At 41.1% G+C, this 11,703-nt stretch overlaps 1 protein-coding gene across 1 annotated transcript in view; it reads right to left on the reverse strand.

The window, feature by feature from the left end:
* Positions 1–11,703, reverse strand: part of dchs2 (dachsous cadherin-related 2) — a 44,205-nt gene that overhangs the window by 24,405 nt on the left and 8,097 nt on the right. Inside the window, exons 4-6 of the mRNA XM_031302333.2 lie at positions 6,919–7,155; positions 2,345–3,370; positions 1,251–1,438 (exon numbers count right to left, since the gene is read on the reverse strand). Coding sequence (XP_031158193.1) covers positions 1,251–1,438; positions 2,345–3,370; positions 6,919–7,155 — 1,451 coding nt within the window. The remainder of the gene's footprint in view (positions 1–1,250; positions 1,439–2,344; positions 3,371–6,918; positions 7,156–11,703) is intronic.

Below are 11,703 nucleotides of genomic sequence, written 5' to 3' on the forward strand. Positions count from 1 at the left end.
AAGGTGCAAAACAACACCGACTGTATAACGTAGCATCAAGTCATTCAGCACAGTGCTATTTGACAGAAGTAGTGACTGAAATGTGCAGATCCGGGTGGACAAATGTGATACGATGGACACTTTTCTGGGGAATAAAGTGCAAAGTGCAGGTTTACATAGAAAACAACACCAATTGTTATTTTTGGGACCCCTGGCCAGTCAGATCGACTAACTTTAGCACAGAAGGAAATTCTGGTTTGTGCCTTATTTGATTTATTTACTCTTTGTTTCCTTTCTTTTTCCTTACCTTTTATGTATAATTTGTTGTGCTCTGTAATTTTGTCTTCTGTGTATTTTTCTGTTTAAAATCTAAACTGTACAAGATGTCTAGTTTCAAAACTCGATTCTGATCTCAATAAAATATGTTGCAAAAAAAAAAGAAAAAGAAAACAACACCAGCTTCTATTGTTTTGTTTTGGCGTGCTTCACACCCCACCAGGGAGTGTTTTCCATAAGGCTCACAGGAAGTAGAATTCCTCAGGGGTCAGATTATGGCACCATAAATATTTACCCCTAAACTAACATAGCATTGCTCTTTGTTGTCTTAAAGTTTTAGGAATGCTGAAAGACAAAATAGTAGCCTGTGGTGAGAAAGGCCAAAATATGATTGAAAGAAAACATCTGTTGGCACAACAGTCTAACCAGAAGGTCTATTAGCTGTTGTGGAGTTTTCCCCACATCTATCACAGCTATCAGAACAGACCTTGGAGTGAGACTGTTTTGTCGACTCCACTTTCCGAGCTCAAAAATGTACTTTTAATCTCAATTTATAACCCAACACAGATTAAAAAAAAGTGCTGAAGAAATTGTGAATTCGAACATCTGCATTGATCTATTTGTCGACAAATGACAAGCGTGCGTGTGAATTTTCTTATTTCTTCGGAAATGGATCTTCGAGGGATTTAATCCCTTGCACAACAAAGGAGACAAAGCAAGCAGTGCACGTGTTGCTTCCTATTCATCTTGAATTCGAAGTTCGGGTGAGAACACGGAACTAAATCAATCAAGAATGATGAAAGATGTTTAGAAATCCACTCTTACAAAAGGTGAAAAACGACATAGCCTTTGTGTTGTCATTTTAGCGTTTCCTCCCAAGTCATTTTTTAAAGTGCTGTAATCTATAGCTGTTAGCTATATATAGCTAATCTATCAAAGGAAATCTTCCCGTCTCTTGCAGTACAACATACAGGTAAGGTTCCCAACAAGTTTACCTGAACATTAAGCTCTTTGCTGGCAGGCAGGTGTGTAAACTGTGGAGTGTTGTCATTGATGTCAGTGACCAGGATGTGAGCGGTGGCGGTGGCATTGAGCCGAGGGTGGCCCTGGTCTGTCACCATCACCTTCAGACTGTGCTGGCTGTGCTGCTCACGGTCCAACGCCACCCAGTTTATAATCTCACCTGGATGGGTACAGAGAAGGGACAGAAAGGTGAGTACTTGTATCAGTACAGCCTACATATGACTAGAGCTGCACGATATGAGGAAAATATGAGATATGCAAGAACGTCGCTGAATATATTTGTTCCTGTTTCTGTATTTATTGTTTATTCTTATTCATGTTTAGTGTTTTGTTTGTGTATGTATGCAAAATGCTTTCAACATTAATTTCAAAGGTTCCTTTGAGTACTGTGTGTACATACATTTCTAGTATAGAAAGCCCATGCTACCTATCAAAGGCCAGGGTGCGTTTAAAGTTAAGACTGCCTACTATAACAGCAGTACATACTGATTTGGCCAAAATGCAGCATTCAGTATGCCAAAAATCCCCAGATGTCGGACCAATCTACCTCGCCTACTGTGTCCCACAATACAAAGTGACGCAACAAATTTGTTTACAATCACCAAGGCAAATTCCATGCAGGGTTACTACTGTGGCAATACACTCCTCTCTGATTCTGATTGCGATAACGATATTACTTGCGATAAATTGACAGACAATGAAGTGTACTCAGTGCTGCCTTTCTGCTGCTTTCAGTATTCTGCTAAAATACAACAAATTGCTTGTTGAATTTAAAAAAAATGAAAGAAAATCATTTCCAAATTTCTTTTAATTAAACAAATTGAATTGAACATAAAATGCACCAACAAAAATAAAGAATGACAGATACATTTTAAAGTGCGGTTTTCTACTGATACTCTCTTTCAACAAATTCAAAAACAAATCTGTCTTTTGAGATATGTCGCAGCCTTTTCGCGATGTTGCGTTTATTGCGCCAGTTCATATCGCGATGACGATAATAAAAACGATATATTGTGCAGCCCTCCCTATGACCTCGAGGTGGTGTTATTAATGTCAATGGTTTTACCTGTTTTAGTGTTGATGCGGAAGAACTTCCCATCTGTGAGCAGGATGTAGGACAGCTGGGCGTTTTTCCCAGAATCCTTATCCACAGCTTTGACTGTTCCCACCAGGCCTTGGGGCGACGACCCCTCTGAAACGGTGAAGTAGTAGACCTCGCTGCTGAACACCGGGGGATTGTCGTTGATGTCCAGCACCAGCACTATCACCGTGGCTGTCGCTGTCATGTTGGCCAGAGAGGCCTCCCTGGTTGTGGCCAACACTCGAAAACGAAACATGGATTCCGTCTCATAGTCCAGATTGTGGGAGAGATACAGCCATCCGGTCTTTGGGTGAACCCGAAACGGAGCTGGAGGAAATCCGGCATCTGCCTCCAGGGAGTAGGCGAGGCCTGAGTTTGACATGTGAGTCCCCCGGCTCCGGTGCGCTCTCACCTGGATGACCCTTGAATCTTTCCTGTAGCCCTCGCCTATCTCAACCTGGTAGACTAATGTCTCGAAGGCGAGGCTGTCTTCCGCGGCTGTGCGGTCCACATCGACTGCGAGTGTCAGTGTAGAGCTCAGGGAAGGTTCTCCTTCATCTTTAGCTATGATTTCCAGGCTGTACCTCTGCTGATGACCCACCTGTAAACTCTGATTTAACGTAACCGTCCCGAGGTTGTGGTCGACAACAAATGTACCATTTCTGGGATTTTTCAGGCGATACTGCACCCTGCCATTGGCACCGCTGTCGTAGTCGTGTGCGTGCGCGATGAACAACACTGTCCCTGGCAGTGTGTTTTGGGATACCGTGATGCTGTCGCTGAGTTTGGGGAAAACGGGAGCATTGTCATTAATGTCAGCAATAGTGATGTTGACCTGGGTGGTGCTGTAAACTGGAGAGGAGTCAGTGTAGGACTGGAGAACCAGCAGGGCGTACGGCTGCGACTCGTGGTCCAGAGGTTTGACGTTGCTGATCAGGCCGGACTTTGGATGAATGGAGAACAAACCCTGAGGATCTCCAGAGGAGATTCGGTAGGACACAGATTCTGAATCTGCGAAGACAAAGAGTTTTTATTGATACATAATCAACAAAACATTAGAAGGGTCAGTTCTCCTAAATTGTAAACTTAACATTTTAACTTCCCTCACTTACCTTTATTGGTTGCATTTGGCTATGCTGATAGTTTTGGTTTTATTTGTCCAGACTTTTGAGATATTTCTGCCGCTTTACCAAAAACAATGGACGTGAGTGGAATTTTAGTTTGCTATTTTGTTATTGCTCACAAGAAAAAAAAATTAACTAAATGAAAGAATTCAAAATGAAAATGGATGAAATGAAAATGAATTCAACATCAAAATGTCATTCCAGAAACAGTAGTTTTCATTTACCGTTAAGAAGAAGACAAAACTAACTAAATGTACACTAGCACGTATCATAGTTGAAGAAAAGAAAAGGGAAAAAGAAGAAAAAAAAAGTATAAAATAAAAAAAACTTGATTTATTAAATTAATATATATTAAATAAAAGAATAAAAAAGGCAAAGAGAAGAAAACATAACTGCAACTTAAAATGAGTGTATTCTGTTTCAGTTCAATCTAGTCAAGGATCACCACACTCTACACTAGTCCTTACCTAGCTACTGAGCATGTGCGACTCCCAACAAAGATGGGATAGAAGTGAGATGTCTCACTCTGTAGCTAAAACAGAGACCTGAACACACAGGGTGAAAAGAGGAGCTGCAGCAATGTGCAGTACAACAAAAATATGGTGTTTTTTGAAAATTAAACCATGTAAACCTATTCTGGTACAACCTCTAAATACAATTATTAACCTGAAAATGAACATAATATGGGCACTTTAAACTGGTGCATTTAAAAACCAACAACATCTGAGTAGCGTTTCACTCAAAATAAAAGTAATCAGTATAATAGTAACAGTTATCTATGTGCTGTCTGTTAAGCACATTGATCTGGCTAATGTGGTCCTTGGTAAAATAGCGTCAGATTCACATAATCTATATGATTCATGCACATGGTGGGAAAACATACTCTATCTAATGCAAACAGCGCACACACAGTCAGCAACATTAAGTAATTACAGTCCAGCTCAGAAGATCTCTTTAATCCCCTCCAAGTGTTAGTTGCTCTTTAACAGTAACTAACAAACCCCTGAAACCAGCAGAGAGAACTTAACAGTGCCCGACCCCTGTCAAACAGGCCCAGTTCTGTTGTTTCCGCTTTAAGTTGAAGCCCTAATCTTTTAATTGATTAGACAACCTCAAATGACTGTCTGGTGGAGTGGAGTGGGTTTAGCTGCTGAGGGGACTAAGACGACTTAGTGGCACTTTACAAGTGGACTATGAAGGGATAATCCTAGAAAACTGGGGAGTCGGGAAACTCTCCACAGAGAGAGGAGACTCCTTTATGTTACTGCAGATCAAATATTATGCAGAATACACATTGCTTTATCTCTAAGAACCCTATTTGTATTTATAATGTGTAAAACTTCCTTTTACCTGCAACTACATTAAATAAACTCCTACAAAGCAATCCAGCTGGTCTGTACTGTACCCCCCCCTCCCCCCATCTATGAGTGCCCTGGTCAATGCTATGTGTAGTGATGTCCAATGTCTAAAGTTATGTTCATTGTTGTTTTTGTCTTTTGTTGTCAAAAATGCCTTGTTATTTCTGTTGCAATCTAATTTTCCCACTGGGAGAAAAAACAAAACTAACTAACTAACTAACTAACAAAACAAATGCTATTAGGATATATACATATTTATAATAACAATAAATACTACACCAGTCCAGGTGTATATTTATGGCTTTAGACTATCTTTGGCCTTTATGAACAATAATACAGTATAGCGTACAGTTGTCTTTGACCCTTTATCATCGGTCATCTGTACATGTGGCGAAGGAGGATTAAAGATTAAACTGCAGCCGTCCTCTTTACTGCTTGCCTCTTCATATCAGGCAGGAGACTTGAACAATGGCAATGATTGCTCAATCATCTGTCAGGATAAATGGTACTTAAAATACTGCATTTCTGCAATGTCCAGGGTTGGAGAAATTCGCCTTCTTAATCAGTTGGTTGACTTTATTTTGATATTTGTTTGAAAAACTGAACTGGGTAAATTAAAAGTTAGTGGTATTAGAAATAATAATGAGTATTTGTTGATCCTGCTTATATAAATTAATCATTAACCTTTTTTCCACATAACCTGACCCGCAGTTCTTTGGACTGTGACAGGAAGTCGGTGCACACAGACACATTGAGAGGGGACAGTGATTACATTTACTACAAATGGAACCGTTTTTTCCCCCCTTATACAAAAACAAGGAAATTTCCCTTTAATCAAGCATATTTGATACACGTGCTTCCTAACTATAAGCGGAGATGTTCATCCACTAATATTCTTTTTAAGCTTGCAAAATGTAATTATATTGTTTAAGAGTGTTTATAAAATGTTGTTGGGTGAAAGGGACAGATGCCTCCTGGTGTTCTACAAACAGGACGGTAGTTATTGTGGATTGGCCTGCAGATTTGGCCTCCTAATCAACATGGTCAGCAGGTGGCACTGCAGCAGAGGCGGCGACACAGAGCTCATGGAGACAAGTAAGGCACTTGAAAACCCTTGGCGCCTGATTGCCGTAATTTGTGTCAAACTTGAACACACAGGCATGATATACATATTTTTAAAATCAGTGTGACACTTTCACATTCAGAGGACATTATCATCTCTGATGTCCGTCACAAGTAAACATCCATAAATCCATAATCATAAATCACAGAAACAAGACTCTCAATTTGTCTGTCCATCCATGGGTAGGCCCCAAATTATGGGAACTGTAGTTCAAAAAACGGGGTGGTGACACAGTGGTCTCGATTTTGTTTGAGGTGGGGCCCATAGTGTCACACTTTAAAATGCCCTGGATTTCAGACGCAGCAAGTAACTTAGAAGCAGTATTTAATAGGAATTGATCACTCCTTTTTTTTTTTAAGATTATTTTTTGGGCATTTCAGAACTTTATTTATAGGACAGTTGAAGACATGAAAGGGGAGAGAGAGGGGGAATGACATGCAGCAAAGGGCCGCAGATCGGAGCCGAACCCGCAGCCACTGCGTCGTGGAGTAAACCTCTGTATATGGGTGCGCGCTCTACCAGGTGAGCTACCCAGGCGCCCCGGAATTGATCACTTCTGGCTGATACCTGATCGATTTAACCCTCTGAGGACAAAAGACGCACCGGCGAGTCCAAGCGATGTTTGACCACACACAAAATTTCATTTTAGACATTTATTTACTATTTCATTCATATTTACGCTACTTTTGTAGACTCATTTCAAGCACCAAAACAATTGAGTGTAGGTTTGTTTTCACGAGAGATTCGAGAAATATTTCCGCTTTATGGATAATTATCTCTTTATACATTGCTCTGCAAAAATTCCGGGCATCACTATTCAGAAAGCTGAGTTTATTCTGAACATTTTGACATGAAACACATGGGTATGAGGTTATATGCAAAAACCCTTTCATCAGCCCTCCTCCCCACCACCTCTCCTCCAGAAAACAACGACGTGGACAGATCTACACTCACCTGCTGGGTTCATGGCCTCCACTGTCCCCACAGCAGTCCACGGTGGTGCGTCCTCAGGCACTGCAAAGCTGTAGCGTGACCTCTGGAACACAGCTGGAGCCTGGGCGCTGCGTAAAACATTGATGGTGAGCTCTGCGGGCCTGACTGAGGCCAAGCCCTCACCATCCTGTGCGGTTATTGAGAGCTTCACACTGGCTGCTCCCAGGTGAGTCAGAGTGGAGGTCAGGAGGAGCATTCCTACATTTACACAAACAGGTTACATGTTTTATACATTGAGCTTCAACACTCAGGTTATACAATTGCTTTATTTCAATAACACCGCTTAATTGAATTGCCATTTTTCATTTTTTGTCTTTTCTGTCGTTTAACCAGGTAAAAGTTCCAGTAGGATTAGAGCTAAGGTTAGTTCAACTAAATTAATCAGCAACTATTTTAATCATTTGATCATGTCCATCATTTTTCAAGCAAAAATGTCTGGCTCAGCTTCTCAAATGTGAGAATGCGCTTATTTTTCCTACAGATTTAAAACGATTTTCTTTTTAGGCTTTGGACTGTTGGTTGGTCAAATAAACTACACGAATGCATCACAACCGGCTAACCAGTTCATTGAGAAAATAATCGTTGGATTGATCAGTAAAGAAAAGGGTTGTTAGCAGGCATGACTGAGATTAAAACCTTTTAAAAGGCAGGGCTGACCAAGAATAGCCTAATCCTACTAGACTCTCGTACATTTCATTTGTACAGAGAGTCTGGCCACTCTCCATTGTCCAAGTGTTAACTTCCTTGAAGGCGGCTACTCTGTTGAAGTTTAAAACTATTGGATCTGCCCAGAGCCACTCTGGATCTGCCATAACCAATCGCTAACGTTTGGTTGTGACATCGGCTTAGCGTCGCTAGCGTTCACCTTACTCCGGATTTCCACTGAATGCAGAACGTCTGCGGACCGGCTCCACCATGACTGACAGCTGTAGTCACGAGGACCCACAATATCTCGTGAATTCATGTAGAATAGAACCACAAAACCAACAACAGTTTGTTTCCATCCAGAGGAGTAGAGGGGAAACAACTTTGTGCTGCGTTTTCAAGGTGTAGCTAGTGCAGGGAAATATGATCCGCCGTGAGCACGGTGTATTTTATTTTGAAAATTAACTGGATGTTTATTTTGTTTCTGTGCTCGACTTCCTGTCCCGCACTATCTGCTGAATTGCTGCGGAGCTGTCCGGCGTCCGGGAAAAATAGAAGCTCTGTGTATCTGCTCCGGAGGGCTGCGGACCGCCGGAGCTGGGACGCAGTCGGAACGCCGCCGTACCGCATCCAGTGGAAATTGGGGGTTAGCCAACTCCTTCACCACTAATGGAGCGAGCTGGAAAATCAAACTTTTCCCAAACCCTGTGGGGATGAGGGCCACAACATCATGGCCACCAACAAAACTTCTGGATATTCGGCAGCGTTGCCACAACAGACCGAATGGCTTCGCTCGCATCTTTCTCCGCCGCCATTATGGAACTACAACTCAAAATAGCGCACAACCTCAACGTCATCGTTCTCAGCCACTCCCTCTGTTCGCTGATTGGACCGGTAAAGATTTGATCGGAGAAAACCCGCGAATATACTGCAAACCCAGACAGAGTACTGAAGGAAAATGAAAATTGAGCGGAAGTACGTAGGAGGGCGGAGCCAGGCTAGACCAAGAAGGCAGCACAAACACAATTTTACAAAAATACAAGTTAGACAACAAAAAGGTAAAAAAAAACAACTGTCAAACACTGCACACAAAGAGCACAAACAATATCTAGTTAAGACGCCCATAAAGGTATTTGAATTTTAAAAACAACATCCGCATGAATTTAAAACAATGACCAAGGATGCTATTTTACAAATCCTTTAAAATACTTGGTACACAAACGCTTTTGCAACATGCTGCATTGGTGATAACCACATCTACATTAGTCACCATTTTGTTCACTGCATTTATAGACAGACAGCTGCATGATGACAGATGGGTCAGGAACGTGACTCATTTTTGTCACCTAAATTCACCTTGCAATCCCATCGCTACGATAGAGAGAATCAACACTACTGCTCGTACTGTATTCAGTTCGGAAAAACATTCATGTGCATGAAGAACGACATCAAGTACACAAAAATGGTTGGCTCATTCTACTTATTTAAAATGTCTGATTTAGTATTACAGCATGGCTGAGTGCAAACCTTACCTTACACTCTGCCACATGGGGATATAAAGCTTTGGGCCTTCTGCATCACCCCTGCTGAGCAGTGACACTGGCAATCATATCACGGGGACTTACACAGAGTAAGTTGTTTATCCCTCAACACTGGACTGCCAGTCACACAAGTGACTTTAAGACTAGTGTGTGGCTCTATGTGACAAGGCACTGAAGCTAGAAGCCATATTCAAACAGTTGAAAAACTCAATTAAAGTGTAACTATCCACCTTTAAACCACAGTGTCGTGTTACTTTCTGTTATTCATTTTTCAGTGGATTTTTGATTTGATTATGGTACGATGGCCCAGAGGGGCAAAACACAACATTTCACAAAACACAATGATTTTTCTAAAAAACAACAACATTTTAGAAAACATTAACAAAGCAGGAACACAAAATAACAGAACAATTAGCCCAGTCAGTCCATTTGTTTGTTTCATCCAGTGTTGTGTTTTGCCCCTCAGGCCACCGTACATTGGGCGGATCATAGATAGAACTAGAAAATAACTTGGCCTACAAATGACTTCAAATCCATTACAATATTCTGAAGGCACAACAAATGTATGAATTATTAAAGGTGCTGTAGGTAGGATTGTGAAGATCCAGTACTTAGCCAAAAAATTTGAACATCGACAACTTCTCAGTCCCTTCCCCCTTTCTGCTAAAGCCCAAAACGGTCTCTTAAGCCCCTCCCCCCACAAGGGAGAATGAATGTGTGTGCATGAGCAGTAGGGGTGCACGATATTGAAAAAATGTGATATTGCGATATCGATAATGAATATTGTGATATCGATATTAATTTCGATATTTTTAAACATATGTAAAATTACCAAAGTTATAGGAAAACGCATCAAAATAGATTTATAACAAATAAAACAAGTTTTCTTACAACACAAGGTATATTTCAACTGACAGTCATATTGGACTGGTCCAACATGTGTCTACAGAACAGGACATGTTTTACTAGTTGGACAGTATAAAATAAATAAATGAAGAGCATATCTATAGAACAGGTCATGTTGTACTGGTTGTATATACACACACTACAGTATAAAAAACAATGCAATGCACATCTGTTGGCTTAAAGCCAAAGTATTTCCAAGTTACCGAGGAGGAGACATTACCAAGGGGGTAAGCTTCGCTTCAGAGCACGAACCTCCTATGGCGCCATTTTCATGCTACAAAGCGATCACCCCCCGTTAGCATTCCATTGACTGCCATTCATTTTGACGTCACTTTGACAGCGAATAACTTTACATCTGAAGCGTTTAAAGACTTTATTTGACCATTGTTTATTTCTAAAGAAACACGACAATGTATAAAAGGCTCCATTACCTTGTATCTCACGTTATGGCTCCGTAGTATACGTTTTTGTAAAAATAGGCAAACGATTGTGTCATAACCACGCGACTTACTGTTGCATAGTAGAGGAATTACCGTATAGTACAGGAGAAGCTCGCAGGCAGTTTCGACTTACATTAGCTGTTTAAGTTTAATTACTAATAACTAGCATTTTAGTTAGCAATAATTAGCCTGTGTCTATGTTATCTCTTTACATATACCTACGCTCTCCGTCTCTGCAAGATTGGGAATGATTGAGATTTCTCTTGGCACAGCTACCAGAAGACTTACAACTTTCAGACACGTTGCTCACGTCACATTTACGTTGTTTCTCTCAGTTGGAGGCTGTGCAGTAATGCTCAGTGCTCACCGGAAAAGTGCTTCTAATATCCTTCACTGGTCTCCGTCCAGAGCAACGGGATCTGTTGGTCCATTCTTATATACAGTCTATGGGCATTACCCTACAGTCACATTAGCTACAAGAGACAGAGACAAAGCAACAGGCTACCATTCATTTTCAATGGGAGTGGCCGTTTGGCCACGAGCGACTGCCAATCAGAGTGAAGGCAGCGTGAGGGCAGCGTGACGTATGTCAGTGACTCGAGCGAGTCGAAGAAAATAATTCAAGATGGCGGAAAACGCTTTAGGACATCGTATTTATGTATATATCTGATATGTTTGGCATTTAATCTCATATATTGTGTTACTTTTATCGAGAAATAAATACTTTTAAATCCAAAAACATCGTTCTTGTGACTTAACAATACCTCTGAAGTCATTTTTAAAACGTGGTTTAAGGTAGCACCGGAGAATTTCTGTTTACTGTTGCCAAACAACCAGGGGTAGGCTAGTCACGCCCAGGAGCGCCCACAAGCGACTGCATGTCGCTCTCTTTTGTAGCCAATGTGACTGTAGGGTTACTTTTGGCCTCTAAAGTTTCCTTTCAATCTCTGTTATTTCGTTGTCTCCCAGAGCAACACTCATTTTCTTACTTTTGTGTTCATTTTGCTCCACTCTTCGCTCTCTCTTTAGGTCCTTTCTTTTCTTTCGCTTCGTTTGCTGTTCTTTCTGACCACGGTGGGAAATCTGGAGCAGGAAAAGTTAACCCTCGCCTTGATTTCATGTTGTTTATGGTGAAGGAGAACCAGGAAATGAGTCGGGGGAAATACAACGCTACCAAGTGATGTGTATTTTTCGAGAGGTGCATCAAAGAGTAT

This window comes from Sander lucioperca, chromosome 4 (assembly GCF_008315115.2).
Source record: "Sander lucioperca isolate FBNREF2018 chromosome 4, SLUC_FBN_1.2, whole genome shotgun sequence".
NCBI classification, from domain to species: domain Eukaryota; kingdom Metazoa; phylum Chordata; class Actinopteri; order Perciformes; family Percidae; genus Sander; species Sander lucioperca.